Below are 17037 nucleotides of genomic sequence, written 5' to 3'. Positions count from 1 at the left end.
GTGTTTAATGCTAGTCTTATGCCACTGTAATTAACTACCAACAGTTTGTATCGAGTAGCCTGTTAGTGGGCCATGAAATACCAATCTGCGTTCCGTTGACCAAAAAAAAATATATCAAGAATTTTCATCATCTAGGAATTCATTTTTATGTAATTCACTAATTTCATCATCTCATTTTCTCTCACTTTCTCATCATCTATCGTTTTTTTTGTGCTCAATTCCTTTCTCTCACAAGATGGATGGAAGTGGAATTGAACATCGAATTTTGCTATTTATGGGAAGAAAATAGGGTTTCCTTACTTTAAGTTCTAACTAGTGTTTTTTTACCCGTGCGATGCACGGGGAATACGTATGTCGTATTTTATACGTAAATCAATACGTTGATTTTTTTAAATATAATAAATAAAGATGAAATATAAGAGTCTGAAATGCGAAGTAAACGATTGGTTAACTAATAAAAAGATTGGTTAAAGAAATCTCAAATTCTACAAAACATATAAGGGGACGGATTTATCGTGTTTGATACATCAATCAATACGTTTTTTTTATACGTCAGTCAATACGTTGATTATTTAAAATATATTAAACAACGGATAAAATTGCAGAGTCTGATACGCTGAGCATAGTGGCGGAAAAGTCTTAAATTGAATCACTTGTATGAAATTCATGCGGTTAAATAACTAATAAACAAAGATGAAATAGAAGTGTCTGAAATGCGAAGCAAACGACTGATTAACTAATAAGAAGATTGGTTAACGAAACCTCAAATTTTCCAAAACATATAAGGGGATGGTTTTACGGTGTCTAATAAACAGTAGCTGAGTTACTCTGTAGTGAGCGCGATTATGCGCGTCATTTTCCGCTCACACGTTCTCAAAAACATCTTTGTAGACAACATTGCGCGTGGAGCTCGAAACTACCCCTTGCTCATCCACAATGAGTACCTTCAGGCATTTTCTAGACTTCACCCTTGAGAGAGAGACATACAGTTGTCCATGAGTAACTACAGACCTCGGAAGGTAGAAACCGACATGAGAAAGGGACTGGCCCTGGCTCTTGTTTATAGTCATTGCAAAGCATAAAGTCACCGGGAACTGCCTTCGAGAGAACTTGAAGGGAAGACCAGAGTCAGAAGGCGTTAAGGTTATCCTCGGAATGTACTCATTTTTACCCAGCCTGATTCCTGATAAAACAGTCGCAACAATTATATACTGAGTAAGATGAGTGACTCTAAACAGGGTCCCATTACACAGACCGGCTGCTTGGTCTATGTTTCGTAGAAGCATGATCAGAACTCCAACTTTTAATATCAGTCTGTGGTTTGGAATTCCCGAGCACTGAACGCCGTTTAAAAACTCAGAGGTGAACCACTCCGCGTGAACCTCAGAATCCTCATCCGATCTACACGGGGTATCGTAGCTCAAGTACTCTCTCTCGACACCAGGAAGCTTTGACAGCATGTAGTTGTTGACGTGCTCGACGCTCTCGAGTGTAGGAGCGAGAATCACTCTTTCCTGAAAGTACGAATCATTTTCCAAGTTCGCCACTAAGTCCGGATAAGAAAAATTGACCAACTCAAGAAGAGGATCAGGACCCTGTCCAATCAACAAATCCGACAGAATTTCAATTGTTGTTTGAGTCTCGTCGATGGTGTCAACCGCTCCGTCGCCCACCTTAAGAATCCACTCAGCGAACTCTCTTACACTATTTTAAAAATACTTCACGTACGTACCTCTTGGTTGGAGTTGAGCTTAAAACCCAGTAATTAATACATAAATAGATATACTATTTTTTAACATCAAATTATCATAAAACTATTGTAAAAAATAAAGAAAAAGACTAAAATTATTTTAAATTAGGTTTAAAATGTTTTTTTATAAAAATGAAATTATTTATATGTGAAACATTCCTCCTCATGCAATTAAAATAAATAAATGTAACGATATATATATTAATCTTTTCTCTTTTAGTCCCAGTACGACATATATTTACTACCAAATTTTCATTAATGTATGTATATTTACTCATAATTATTAAAAACTATGAAAAATGTACTTAAAGAATATATAAATGTATTTTTCTATTAATTTATACATGAATTATTTTCATGTAAAATGCTTCTCCCATGAGAGCTTCTAATTCTTTAGTTTGTAAAAAACTACTTGAGTATGACTACCTTCAGTAACAAAGCAAGTCCCCTGTTACAAAAGAAAGACCAACTCTTAAAGTCAGTCACATTTTCATCTACTGAACTCTGATAGACTATGGAAGGTGCATTAGCCACTTTGAAATGGCTAGTGGATTAAGGGGAAAATAGCTGAAAAATTAAAACCAAATCTATGAATACGAAACATTTAGAATGTATAAATTATAAATCAAAATCAAAGCTCTAAAGCTATATAAAGCACAATATGTCCCATTTAAGATCAACTTGTTGGAGAGCATTAAATCAGATACAGAGTGAGAATCTTTGCTACCATGTCCACATACAGAAGAGTTGACACATTCCATGTCTGAACTTAAACCAAATGTCTTCATGAATCTTGGGGTGGAAGCCTTGAGAATGCTTCTTGTGGAAGCATTGATTGTGGTGGATGAATTTCCTGAAACAGTTAAAGAAACTTAAATGTAGCATATCAAGAGAGAAGCATAAGGAGAAGGAAAGAGGCAAATTGAGGCTTTACTTTCACAGTATATATTGGAACATCTTGCCAACTTCTGCTTGTTAAGAGCCAAACTCTATGGCTTGAATCATGGAACTTCATTTCAGCATCATAGAAGACCATCAGTCCAAAAAGTAGGTGACTAATAACTAACATAACAATAAAGCAGACGCACCAGAACTGCTGACTTTCTCTATCTATATATAGATATATATTTTTTTTATTCCCACTAAAAAAGTGCATACGTGAATTTGAGGAACAACTATTTTCAGGTATCAAAATAATGTCGCAATTCAACATATAGGACAAAATCTGTAATCAGAATTCCTTCTCTGCTTATTTCAGTTACTAATTACATATAGCCCATGCTTAAGTAAATATTTGGATGAAGAAAATCAACAGATCAAGGTGCAAGTGCAAGAACTTTACTTCAGGAATAAACTTAGCTATGAAATTCTTATAAAGAAAAATGAAGCGGTTTAAGTATATAAAAAGGAACACGATAATATTAAAACACCATAAGACACCTATAACTGCTAAATTGCAAGCTTACATTTAGAAATGAAGCACAAATTTAGTTGTTTGTACATATTGGATTCATTTATCAATGACAAAATCTACTTAAGCCTTGCCAATATTGAAAAATGAACTCGTGCATTGAGTCAATGAAGTTTCCCGTCTTCCCTATTGGACTATAGCTTCTCTCTCAAATAATTCTTTCAGCAATCAAATAATTACATACATGGTCCAAAAAAAAAAGCAACAACAGCAGCAAAACATTTCAGTGTGAATGACTCTTTATCCTACTCAGTATCAACACTCATCTCCAATGTTTCAAATTTGAATATGAATAGGAGGAAGATAAATCAGATATCAGATGATATATAGACACCTAAACAGTAACGACACCCCGCATATTAATACCACAAAATAAACAGATACCCTAATTCCCCCTTTTTCTATTCAACAAACACAATCACATACAAAGATATAATAGCAGCAAAATTCCTCAGCACATCCAGTTTACTCCTTCAATGAATGAAATATCTCTATGCACTTTCACTTTTTGAGGATTTTTCAGAAAAGTAGTACCCTTCCCATATAAGTTATGAATTCCCAGATAAATTATCAAGAAATACAGTTTGAGATGATGGAAACCGAAAGTCATAAAATTGGATATTTGGATAATAGAAATTCAATACTAAAAGGAGTAACATGCTAAACCCTTTTTTCTCAACTTTGTGCCTTGCTTTACCCTCATGTAAATCAAAGAAAAATTCAGTCAGATTGATAAAGAAAATTCCTATCAATGGAAAATTGAGTTAGAGAAAAAGTGAATAAAAGATGTATGAATCAAAAACAAATCACATATACATTAAGGGAACAACATTGTATTGGAACCAGTTGTGCAACTTATGGGAAATGAGTATCATTAAGGCCTAAGAGGAACAATATTCTAATTCTAAATTTCCTACAAATACCAGTTCACAAAATGCATCAATGTGCACACAAAAGCAAATCTATTAAAGCAAAGAAAAACTGGATGCACCTGTTTCTCTCCATATTTCTCTCTGTACTGTTTCTGAATATTAGAGCTGAAGTACAAAGATGCATTGTATATGAGATTAGGCTGTGTGCTTGGTCAGATTCAGACTATGAAATCGAAGTTCAGTCCCACCACACTATAACCACAAAAGAAAAAGCAAGATCATTTAGAAAATTAATTAATTTGTAAAGAGAATGAAACCAAGCTGAAACCAAAGAATTATCTTACATCTCAAGTGGCATAGTTGATGAAAACTGGTCTAACTGATTAAAGGAAGCAACGCATACCGAAGAGCGGGACGATGGTACTCTTTGTCACACTTGAAGGTGCTTCTTCATGTGTTTTGACCTTTCCTTTGCGGTGCTTGTAGTTTCCTCGACCTTTGAAGACATCATTTCATCCTTTGACTTGAACACATTAAACCAGCCACTACCCATTTTATAAAGCTTTTGAGACTTCTGTACAGATGCTCTATTTCACCAACCACTACCAGCAACGAAAATCACATAGCCTTCTTCACCATAAGATTCCAAGGAATTATCTTACATATCAAGTGGCATAGTTGATGAAAACTGGTCTAACTGATTAAAAGAAGCAGCGCATATAGAAGAGCGCGGCGATGGTACTCTTTGTCATATAGAAACACAGAAGTAAATGGCTTAGAAAGCTGCCCAATCGCCACAAAATCACCAGCTGCAATCAGACCCATAGCAGTAGAAGAATATCACAAGAGAGAACATAAATAATGGACTAAATAATGCAGGAATAGAAACCAAAGCATGAAAGCACATGCTACAGGAAGCATAGGCAATAGATTTATTTCCAGTTCTGATATAATGTAGTAGATATTCATGAAGATAGCAATGTAATTCTCAAGAGATAAATGTACCCTGCCTATTGCTAAAAACTAAAAGGGTTATCTTCCTGTGGTCGATTATATGCTGTCCATACAGGCTCGCCGATAAACAACCTCATCAACTGCACACAGATATGCACAGAAACAGAACAACTAATGATTAATCAACCCATAAAAGCTTTGAACCTTTATCTATTGAAACATACTTATTCTCTAGAGTCTTAATGGTTGTGGTTAGAATAAGATAGTTCCAAACCTTCACATAGTTACTTGTGTCAAGAGTTAACCGATGGTAGATTCCAGCAGGTAAAATGATGAGATCACCGGCCTTGATCCAAATGCGAATCCATCGATCACCTTTGTCCTGCACATCTAAGTAGCCACTTCCTTCCAAATGAATATTGATTTAAATGTTGTAATCCAACTAAGGAATACAAATAATGCGTATGAAAATTTCACAGAATGTCAACTTTTCTCATATTCTTTTGATAATACTACAAAAGATTATGGTATACGTTTCTTGGCTGGTAATTCAATATTTGCTGCAACCTATAGCTACATTAATCATATTCATCATAATAATACTAAATAACAACAGTAAAAACAGATTTAAAATGTTACAATGAAGATGTTCTTTACTAATGCATACAGGGATGATATGAAGTACGATTTACACCAATCAATCAATTAAACAGATTGTATTTGCATCTCATGACAATGTAAAAATGTGTAGGAAAACTCATAGAACCAAACAGATGTGCCTGAAGTTTATGTGTATGCAGAACAGAAAATGCACTCAGTTAAGCAAATTCGTTCAGGAATTTCATGGAACATGTAGTATACACCAAAGATATGATAAAAGTGTGGAGAAAATTCATCCACTTATGTCATCGATCATGTTATATGCTTGGAAACAGCAATGAAAATGTGCAAATCAAAGCCAAACAGGGAAGGAATTGCAATGAAGCAGCATGAAGTAAAAAGGAGAGAGGGATAGAGTGACTCAGAGAAAGAGAGAACGTGAGTGGTCTGATGCGCTTCTCGGAATCAGTTCTGGTTCTCTCCTTGATGTTGAGCTTCCCAACGCCAAAACACACAGCCACTCCCGCTCCTTTCCTGTCTTCATCTCCTCTTCCCTTGTATTTTCAAGGAGGTTCCCATTCTTGTAAAGAATATTTATGTCACCAATGAAAATTTGATCGTTCTTCACCCCTATAGCTATAAGGCCCTGCCAAATGGAGGGGCTCGCACCAGAAAGGATGAGAGGCGAGGGTTGAGATGGCCGTGAGCAGGAGAAATAAAGAGGAGGAGGAAGAGCATTAGGTTTAGCTGTTAAGGAGAAATCAGGGCACATGTGGCAAGTAGGGCCAATGAGAAAAAGCCACGTGTTAAAAATTAAGTGAGAATTAATCTTAGAGCGACACGTCACTAACTTGGCCTGTGAGAGCGACACGTCATGCTAGAAGTTGTTCTTTTCTAATATATATAGATTGTGTCCCCCCTCCAAGAAGGGTATGTGAAATTTTTTCGAAAACATAACTTAGAATCCGATTTTTTTAAATTGTGTTTTAGTTGCATAGTCAGTCTACAGGTGATTGAATAATGTCACATTCACACTCACTAATGAGTGGAAGGAGAAGAGATAAAAAAAATGTTAGAGAAAGAAAATATGAGATAGGATAGAAACAAAAAAGTAGATAAAAAATAGATTGTGAATCAATCAAATTAAGTTCTTGGTGATTACGACTCTTTTTCCTTTTTTTTTACGTTGACTCTTTTTCCTTAAAAAAACATAACACACATAAAATATAATAAATACAGAGTATATATATTTTTTCATACATCAGAAAATAAATACAGAGTAGATATGTTTTTGGTCCATGAAAAATATAAAAGATGTTTATTTTAATCCCTAAAAATATACATGGTTATATTTTTAATTAGTAATGTTAAGTTTTACTTGAACGAACAATCTTGCAGGCTTGCAGCGATTCAGTTTGTTTGCTGTAAAGTGTTTGGTTCTTGGAACAATTTAAATCATGTTTGTGGAAAGAGAACCAATAGAACAAACAAAATAAAGTGATTTATCAAACATTTCCCTCTTTGTTTCAAAGAAACCCTTCACCTTCAGGCACATATTCTTCTCTTTTTCTGAGATTCATTTTTCTTTTCTATTTTTCACCCTTTGCAAACATTCTTGTCATTGATCCTCAAAAGAACCAAATCTAGCTCAAAATTAATTCAGTTTACCCCTAATCTAATATAACTTCCTTCCCTTTCCAACCCTTCCCTAACAGATAAACTAACACAGTCTGAAATCTGAATGCTCCAATCCAAATAAGTAAAACCATTACTTTATTTTCACGCTCTAATGAATCAAGACTAATCATACAGTACAAGTCATTGTCTCCTTTTACAGTTAAGAAATTCCATACCGGCTCTTCAAATGAGACTCAAATTAAATTTGATAATCTCTAATTGGAATATTAGTGTTCCCTTAAGAATAAGCAATCTACTTGAGACCTTTACTTGCTTTGTTACTTTTCGAGGGGCCATAAGGGCAAAAGACATACATAAGACCTAGGAATAGTAGCATGTTTGGAATTAATTTTAAAATTAATTATGGAAATAATATTTCATAAATTGCTTATGAGTGCTAAAATTAATTCTGAGAAAAAATAACTTGATCAGATACAAAATGTGGCAATTTATTGTTTGAATTCGGAAAAAGAAAATGGGCATAAATATTTAAGTTGAGAGGACAACAATGATATATACACACCTCATTTACAAAACACTTCATTTCCACTCATTTTTATTTATATCTCTTTACTCTTATCATTTATCACATCTCATACTTTCTTTTCTCTTATTTTTAATTTTCTTCTTAACTCTCTTTTCATTCCACCTCCAATTAAAAGAGAACCTACAATAAACTTATATTTACCTCAGTTTAAAAGAATGAGTGGATGCTTAAACCTATAACTTGTCAGATAGGATAATCTATTATTCTCCACTCACCACTCAACCAACTATATATACCATTGGGACCATGGACGAAATTGCCTGCAACTTAAGTATACATATAAGTTGAAGGTACGGACAGGTTTAAAATTTTTAATACTAAACATTATTCCTAGAAGGCATCCCACTTGTGTCTCTTCTTTTAACATTGGTAAGTAATGTGTTTTATTCAGGAACAAGAAATCAAAAGAAACACACTTAATAACCAAAGTTATCGAACCCCAAACATTGGAAAAAGGGAAAGACACACTTGGGGATTGAGATTATGGAAATCCACCTTGGGAGAGGATTAATATTACTGAATGGGGAGCTTTATGATCACTTTACAAAGTACACTAATATAATATATGTTTATTATTACCTTATTCTTGTTCACTTGAAAAAAACCAGAACATTCCTAACGTTAAAAGTGGGCTAATCGACGCCATGCTTTCATGTTCTCTAACCCTTTCCTGAGGATTTTGAATTTGATATGCTAAACGCATGGATTGTAAAGTTTTTAATCTTAAAAGATTTAATAGCTCAAAAATCAGATAGTAATTTAATGATCTGGAGAGGTATGTGTGGAAGGAGAACAAAATAGGATATGTAATATTGACAACAAAGCTGCAATTTCACACGATGAGGAAAGCACGACCATGGACACTACTGGACAGCTCAATCTATGTATAATTGAAAATTTGAAATGATATACATAAAGATTTTAATCAAGACAGAATATACATAAATAGAGAAAATTAAATGTTGTTATAATTGCATTATATGTGAAAATGAAAATAAGAGTTATCTATAAATGTCCCTAAAAAACTTCGGTTAAGTTATGTCAGTCCTAAGTGATCAATGATATTTAAGATAAGTAGGTTATAAATTTCACTTATATCTAAAAAAAATTAATAATAGTTTCTCCTTAATATTTTGAAGGGAATTTTCGATCTCTTTAGTTAGTACTTAGTACTATGATGAGTAATGACTTTTGTTTGTTTACATTTATGTCTTCTCTTTTATACATAGATTGAAGATAAAGAGGCCTGGAAAAAAAAAATAACAAAGATTTAACTAATGTGTCGGATATTTTTGAATTCTCTTCAGATCGAACGAAACGAAACCAAAGAGTGTACTGAATGGGCCTTGGACCTTGACTATGCTTTTCTTACTTAACAAGATCTAGTAAGAACGTCTTTAGCTAAAGCATGCCCCCCAGATCGTGACACGTGGAAAACCCATTTTCAGATACGAAAAGGGACGAGAGAGAACCTTAGTATTAAGCCACAACAAAGGCAAGTAAGTGTAGAGAGAGAATTAGAAAGGTTGATTTTAGTTTTATATATTCTGTGGTTTTATTGTCCCTTCATTGCAAGCATTCTTTGCTTAAAGAGAGGTTAGTCCCAGGAATAAAGCCAAGGACAAAAACCAGTAGTAGTAGTAGTGGGTTAAAGTAAAAGGAGCATGCACATCATCCATCCCTTGCCCACAAGGCCAAAGGTAAGGGTGGGAAGGGTCGGTAACGTAGATTTTGCATAAATAAGTCGGATCTATTTAAAAATTTTAAGGCTTCAATTTAGCATGTTACTTATTATAATCTTTTTTGGGCCTGACCGCTTTACCAAAATCATGACTTGGTCTGATAGCTATTTAAAACCTACTTTATAATATCAAACTTACAGGCTAATATTAACATAAATAATTTTTTGAACAGACTAACAAGATTATAAACTAATAGGTGGAGATGAAAGTAAAATAGGTTATGTTGTGTTTTTTAAGATATGACAGCCTATTTAAAATCATACTTCATATTTACTTTAAGAGAAATCATACTTCATTTTCATGTATTTAAATAGATCATAAATAAGTATCTACATAATGTCAAATATTATGATAAATTACTAACTTGACAATCATAAACTATACTGATGGATTTGAATAACCTGACCTAACATTTTCATTAGATAGACTTTGAAAAAAGTCTAAGTTTTGTTAAGTTACTAATTTGGCATGTCTGACTTTGATCTGATGTAAGCTAGGTCATAAATCTTATTGATGGTCTACCTATTTCCACCTATAGTTAAAGCACCACCATTTGGGTGCACCAATTTTGACAACCCACCCTAGCCACTAGCCAGTAATACATACTCTTAGCCAAAAGGTTACTGGCTGCACCAACCCCCCTCCGGATGTCTTGTTACTGGTCATAGCCGGTAGTAACTCTTTGTTTGGTTTGGAGGAGAGCAAGGTGAAGGAAAGAAAACACGGAATTCAAGAAATGAATTTGGACTCTAAATAAATACTTTTGTAATTTTCTAAAAGATTACCCTAATTACATGACTGTTTGTGGTACTATTGTGTCTGCTTGTTTTGGGTTGCACACTCTCACTGTGTCAATTAGTTAGGGAAATGAGCCATCATAGTAACAAAACATGGGAAGAAGATATACATAGTTACATGATACATCAACTGGCCAAAGGGACTTTTGCTTGTTGTAGTGACCTTTCTAGTTGCAGTAGTTGTTTGTGCTAAAAAAAAGAAATCGAAGGGTGTATATATTTGAGAGAAGATAAATTTAAAAAAAGGTGTGTAAGGAAGAGTTTATTTTAACTTACAGTCCACTACAAGTGCTTAAACAAGTTTCTTTTTTACACCGAAAAAATAAATTGCATCATTCATAAATTTATCCCTAGATCTCTCTCACCCAACTCATATGTCTTCTAGCTCTTATCACTTGAGCTATCATTCAGAGATGTGTTTAGACAAGTTTGATAAGCTGATATTAAAATAAGGAACTTTACTTTTCGGAATCTTAGATTAAAATCTTAATTATTCTTTCCCTCAAATTAATCAACTAACAATTATAAATATATTTGGTATTATGATATCCAACTAAAAAGAAAATAAGAAATCATGAATGTAAATGTTTTAAGGAGTCGTCACTTATAAGGAGGTGTAATTCACTACTATAGTTGTTTGCTTTATTTAAATTCATGATCATTAAATTATAGGCTTAATTCCAGTTTGAGTCCCTGATGTTTCACAAATGTGCGATCTGCATCCCATGTGTTTAAAATGTGCGGTCAAACTCCCTCATGTTTCTAAAACGGTTGATTGAAGCCCTTCCGTCCATCTCCGTCAGTTGACCAAACGGAAATGCTGACATGTCACTTATTTAATTCATAAAATATAAGCTACTAATTGGTGACGGAAATAATCCGTCACAAAACCCTTCAGCCAATACCTTTTTCTTCTTCCTCACATTTACGTTCTTCTTCTTCAAACACACTGCAACCAGCCCCCACCTCCGCGAGTCGCCATTGTCATCCCAAGGTCAAGCCACCACTTCGTCCTTCTCCACTCTCGATCATCTTCAACCCCATCAGCAAGGTTGCACCACCCAAATCCACCTGCAAAAAGACCGAAACCCACTTGCAAACGCAAATCCAACATCAACAGAAGCTACACGCGACGGGTCTGGCAACGTGGAGCACGCTGGTTGGTTGAGCTTGCTCTTGCAGCCGCCACCGCTGCCATGGCGGAGGCCAGACTCACCGTCGGGACCAGATCTGGAACGAGAGGAGACTCCATCGTTGTTGGCGGCGACTGGATCGACGGAGCAGCGGACCTGGTCTTCGTAACGGCAAAGGCGTAATGAAGAGATGGGGGTCAGATCTGGAACTGAGGAGTTGGAGGAAGAGGTAAAATATTTCATGAATGAAAGCTAGTGAATTGGAGATTTCGATTCGCTATGCTTGTCTGATGCTGGATTGTCTGCTCTTGCGAATGGGTTTCCTAAGCTCCAGAAGCTGAAGTTGATTTGGTGTTCTAATGTCACTAGCAAGGGATTGGCATCACTTCTCGCAAATGCGTGTCTCTGAAAGCCTTGGCCGGACTTTCAGGTTTTCTTTAAATTGATTTTGTTTTCAACTGATTCGAATTCGATTTGGGATTGCTATCATTTTGCATTGTTATGTCCATGCATTTTGATGGAACTGTGTTGTGCTTCTTTGCAATATTTCATTGGATCGTTTAAGTATTTGATTCCTGACTTGTTGAGAAGGATAAGCATTTCAACTTATGTAGAATATACTTATAGTCATTGTAAGATCATTTCAAAATTCAATTTCCTGTAAGTGCTTGTGGAATAGTTAATCTAAACTGGCTATTGATTAATATTGATCAATCACATCAATTGAAAAAAGTTCAAACTTTTCTGATAGAAAAAATGTTTCATAGTGATTGGCCAAAGAATTTAGATGCTTCGAATGATAGTTAAGGTTATGTAATAGAAAAGCTAGAAGGGTACTTAATTTGCAGTTTTCTTTTTGATTGAAACGTTAGTTTATTATCAGTGTCCTTGTCTTCTGAAAACTATGAGATCTGAGTTTGCTTCTCCCTTCTCTCTTCTCCCATCCCCCTTCCTCACAAATCAGAAACCCCAAAACTCAAACCCAAACCCAAACTCTAACTCTCATCTCAAATCTTTTTCACATACAGAAATCTAAACCCCAAAAGACCAGTATTGCAATTGAGATGAAGACGAGAGAGATCTGAAGAGGGAGGTTCAATTAACCTGATATTTTGTAATTAATAAATATGTATTTTTTTTTTGCTAAAGGGTTTTGTGACGGATTATTTCCGTCACCAATTAGTAGCATATATTTTATAAATTAAATAAGTGACACATGAGCATTTCTGTTTGGTCAACTAACAGAGATGGACGGAAGGGCTTCAATCGACCGTTTTAAAAACATGAGGGAATTTGACCGCACATTTTAAACACAAGGGATACAGATCGCACATTTGTGAAACATCAGGGGCTCAAACTGGAATTAAGCCAAAATTATATTTAGATTGATGGATAGGAATGAAACTTAGTAAAATAAAATCAAAATATATTATTTTTAATTCCTGTAAGATATATAAAAATAAAGTAAAACATGATGAAATATATTCCATTTATCACATTGTTTTTCTTCTCCAACTTAGATAAAATGGATGGAATAACTTGTTTTCCCATTTTATTATTAAAATATTCAAATAATTAAGTGATAATTTTATTTTTGGTTGAATCAAGCTATTTTCATCGTCGACAACCATGAAATAAATTCTTTTAAAACTTTTAGATTATATTAAATGTGTAAATTTTTCCCATCAAATATTTCAAATTTTATTGAATTCCATTATATTTCTCTATTATGTAAACAAATATTCCACTTTCTATCCAATATCCAAACATATTCTTAATATATACTTTTGCTCGTGACCTCGTGCAACTTGATTTGACCATACATACATTGTTATGTACGGTTCTGAAATACACCCTTATCAATCTTGTTTCTTTCCTTTTTATTTCATTTTTCTTTTCATTTTTTGCCTTTAATTCCTTTACAAGTGGAATACGCATGTAAAATTCACCGACTGAAGAAAGGCTAGTTTGGTGCAGTTGCAGTTCAGCAAAATAAGCAGGCACAGGATCATGTCTTCAATGAAATGTCTTATTTTGAGCAGAATATTTCGAAACAGTGCTGGTACTTTTGTCTCTCGTAAGATGGCGTTTTTTGTTCTATCTAGGAGGGTCACTATTGGGAATATTTTCGTGTACAAAAACACATAGTTGAGAGGATGTATTTAATGCGTGTGTTTAGATAAACAGTGAAAAAACATGGTAAATACTAAATAGTTAGGACTTCCCAAAAAAGTCATACTCTAATAGTTGACCTCTTTACATAAGAGATATCGGGGAAGCAACTTCCCTTACATCTTGTAATTGTGCTATTTTTTGTAGTGTAGGTAATCGTTTAGCAATTCATTAGTCATTTGTTTTATGGACATCAAATCGACAATTAAAATGTAGGTCGTATGGTTTATAAGATCTGCCGTCTCAGTTTCTTTCCATGTTTGTCCACTTTTGCATTGAGTTTGGGGGTAAATAAGAGTACCAATTGAAAGTTGCTTATTTGAGGGACACATGAAAAAATTGAAGTTTATAGAACTCACCTATCCACATTGAAATGAGAAACGACTAACATATTCCATAGTGGAGTTGTCACTTCTCCTAAGAAAGTGATAAAGTCAAAGATCTTTAACCATCTCAACAAATGTACAATTATGTTAATCCATTCAGGATACGACTTCTGATAGACTAACCTATCAATTAGTCGTAACTAAACGCCAAAAGTTCATCTTATAGAATCAGTTATCATGTTTGGATCAATGAAGGTTTGGCCCCTAGGGTCCAAACATTCGGTTGGTCATGTGGTTTCTAATGTTAGGTGGCTAGTTGGCCATGGCGGTTGATTGTACATGCCTAGCTTGAAGAGGAGGCATTTGGTACAATGTTGGTTGTTCCTTCCATGCCTCCATACACTTGATTGTTCACTAGTGTCCATGGTTGAGTAAAATCTCTTCCAACCCAATGGTGGTGTATATAATAGCTCAGACGGCCTCGACCCCAATAGGCATCTGCTGTGTGCCTGTGTCAACGAGCTTCCTTTAATGAGTGAAAAATGATTTGTGATGAGAAACTTTTTACATTAGTATTTTTGGTATATTATTCCCGTTATATAAAATAAAGAAACAGAGAGGTTCTGAATTGAGATTTATCTTGTAAAATAATTTTGCTTATTAAAAAAAAACGTTGTAACATAATTTTAGCTCACAAAACTGTGCAGATCAGCTTTGTGATACAAAGTTGGGCAAGCTAGCTGCTAGAGCACAAAAAAAAGTAGAATCTTAGCTGATCAACGTTCGGAAATATGAATTGGAAAAGCACTAGCTAATCGAGCTTTCAATTGAATAAACTTTCATGCATCAAAGAAACTTGTGGACAGTGAGAAACTTTTAAGAAAAGGATCATGAAAAGTACATAACTCAGTAGGTTAGAATAATGAGATCATACGAATTACCTAGCTAGCTTCTAGATCAGTATGTTGCTTGCTTGTTGCATATGCAATCCTCGAAAGTTCAAACACGATATGCAGGGCAATGTTCTTTCAATCTTGATCCTCCCATTACCAAATACTTTAATTACACTTTATCATCTCTCATTATCGTAATTTTGCAATTTGTCTCCCTTATATTTAAAAGATCAATTTTGATCATTGAATCTTTTTTTTTTTGAAGGGATGATCATTGAATCCTTAATTGTACTGAGTTGGTTCATGTTTTAAGGAAGAGAATATATTTGCAGATTATTTAGCCAATTAAGGATGTGGGCGGGAGGATGTAATTTGGGTGTTGTGTGACTCTTTATAATTTTCCTGTATCAAAAGGTTTTCTCATACATTCGCTTTATTTAAATATAAATTACTCTTTGTAACCAAAAAAAAATATAAATTACTCTTTAGAAAAAAAATCACTCACATGAGTAAGGCCGACCCAACACTAAACACTAAATGAGGCCTAAAACAAATTTTAAAGTGAGGTTTTTTTACCTAAAAAATTTATTTCCATATTAAAATTTTTTACGTAAAAATTTATTTTTCGAGATGCAAATTTTTGGCAAACTCCAGTGCAAATCCTCTAAGCTGGTACTGCCCTCAACGTTTACACAACCGATGATCTTACTCGCGAACTCGAGGTAGAGCACCTTGGAACCTTCACAAATCAATTGTCCAGAAACATCTAGTAGGAAAAGGATGAGAGGTTGTAGCAAAACAATACAAAATGTATGAGAGGATGTTGTCAGCACCTTATAAATATAGCTGTGAATGGAAATTGGAAATCAAATATTTTGTTTTAAACTTATAATATAGCCTATAAGTCATCAAATACAATATCAATGCATAACATTTTTTTTAAACTAATGCATAACGTTAATATCATTAATGACCATGGAAATTGGAAATCAGCACAATTAAGGGGTTAACAAATTGTATTTGTCGAGTATGTGAAAAAGGAAAGAAGCATAATATTGATTCATATACTATTAATGTTTGGATTTTTGGGGTCTTTTTGACTTAATAAAAAATAAATTTGGGGCCGGACCACTTTTACTTAGTCAAAAAATTTATTTGTTTGGGGCCTAAAATTCTTACTTGGGTGGCTTTGGACTTAGGTCGGCACTGCACCTGACCATCATCTTCTTTCTCCTCTTGATAGCCCTAATTCGCTAACTAGAAGAGGAGAGGAAATCGAATCGCGAAGGTCTCATGGGTGAAACTAAAGGATAGAGGGAGACACGAAGGAGACAAGAAAACCCTACTTTGCACACGAAGACCTTTCAATGGCAGGAGGTAGCCAGACGATGCACGTCTAAAACGCATTTTTATTGCCTTATTTTTACCATGATTTTATGTCTGATTGTTGCATTTTGTAATCACAACTTATGTGCATTTAAATGTATTTACAAAATGTGAAAGGAAATACAATGTGAAAGGAGGAAAAAATGAAGCTTCAAGTGGAGTTTCACATGCTGAGGAAAAAGCACGATCGTGCTTGCCAGAGGCCATGCCCATGTCAATCAAATAAAGCTCCATGATTGTGCATTCCCTCATCCTGTTCAGGCCGAAGTCTTGTAAAGTAATCGTGACCGTGATTCTAAAGCCACGACTATGCTTCCCTGTGCCAACAATAGCTGCATAGCTAACCCAATTGTTTCTATTTAAAAGAGGCTTGGGCAAAGGAAAAGTGTATTGTGTGTGTGTGTCAAAGGTAGTTTTGTGAAGAGTTTGTGCAGAGGCTGTGGAAACGACAAAACATGAAGGAAGAACATAGCTCTAGAGAGTAAAAGTCATAGGAGGTTCATTCTTCTACAGTATTTGTAAGATGAAAGCTAATAGGGATTATTGGTTATATGACTTTATATTCATGAGTAGATGAATCCCTTCTCTTGAGATTGTAATGTTGTATATGATTTGAACCTTGTTTTTTATATACGTGTTATTTATAATTCGGTTCTATGCATGTGTTTTCTCTTTATGTGCTTAATTCCATGTGTCGTAATTAACCGTAACTTTAGC

General features: G+C 34.5%; 2 protein-coding genes across 2 annotated transcripts; both read right to left on the bottom strand.

The window, feature by feature from the left end:
* Positions 1-863: 863 nt before the first annotated feature.
* LOC130712503 (uncharacterized) lies at positions 864-4918 on the bottom strand. Its single transcript, XM_057562336.1, has 3 exons — positions 4792-4918; positions 2458-2603; positions 864-1595 (listed from the first exon to the last, which is right to left on the bottom strand). Exons 1-3 carry the CDS (start codon positions 4916-4918, stop codon positions 864-866), a joined length of 1005 nt encoding a protein of 334 aa, XP_057418319.1.
* Positions 4919-5109: 191 nt separating this feature from the next.
* LOC130712502 (acireductone dioxygenase 1-like) lies at positions 5110-6419 on the bottom strand. Its single transcript, XM_057562335.1, has 3 exons — positions 6086-6419; positions 5322-5452; positions 5110-5187 (listed from the first exon to the last, which is right to left on the bottom strand). Exons 1-3 carry the CDS (start codon positions 6417-6419, stop codon positions 5110-5112), a joined length of 543 nt encoding a protein of 180 aa, XP_057418318.1.
* Positions 6420-17037: the final 10618 nt, after the last annotated feature.

Source organism: Lotus japonicus, chromosome 4, assembly GCF_012489685.1.
Source record: "Lotus japonicus ecotype B-129 chromosome 4, LjGifu_v1.2".
In the NCBI taxonomy this organism is placed as follows: Eukaryota; Viridiplantae; Streptophyta; class Magnoliopsida; order Fabales; family Fabaceae; genus Lotus; species Lotus japonicus.
This window is presented reverse-complemented; position numbering and strand designations above follow the sequence as displayed.

Coding starts and splice junctions, on each gene's coding strand:
- LOC130712503 (XM_057562336.1), bottom strand. CDS start 4,918: ATGGGTCTGATTGCAGCTGGTGATTTTGTGGCGATTGGGCAGCTTTCT. Junction 2,604..4,791: donor TGCGCTGCTTCTTTTAATCA/GTTAGACCAGTT, acceptor TAACTGTTTCAG/GAAATTCATCCACCACAATC. Junction 1,596..2,457: donor GTAGCAAAGATTCTCACTCT/GTATCTGATTTA, acceptor TTGATTGGACAG/GGTCCTGATCCTCTTCTTGA.
- LOC130712502 (XM_057562335.1), bottom strand. CDS start 6,419: ATGTGCCCTGATTTCTCCTTAACAGCTAAACCTAATGCTCTTCCTCCT. Junction 5,453..6,085: donor AAGCGCATCAGACCACTCAC/GTTCTCTCTTTC, acceptor TTCATTTGGAAG/GAAGTGGCTACTTAGATGTG. Junction 5,188..5,321: donor ACACAAGTAACTATGTGAAG/GTTTGGAACTAT, acceptor ATCTGTGTGCAG/TTGATGAGGTTGTTTATCGG.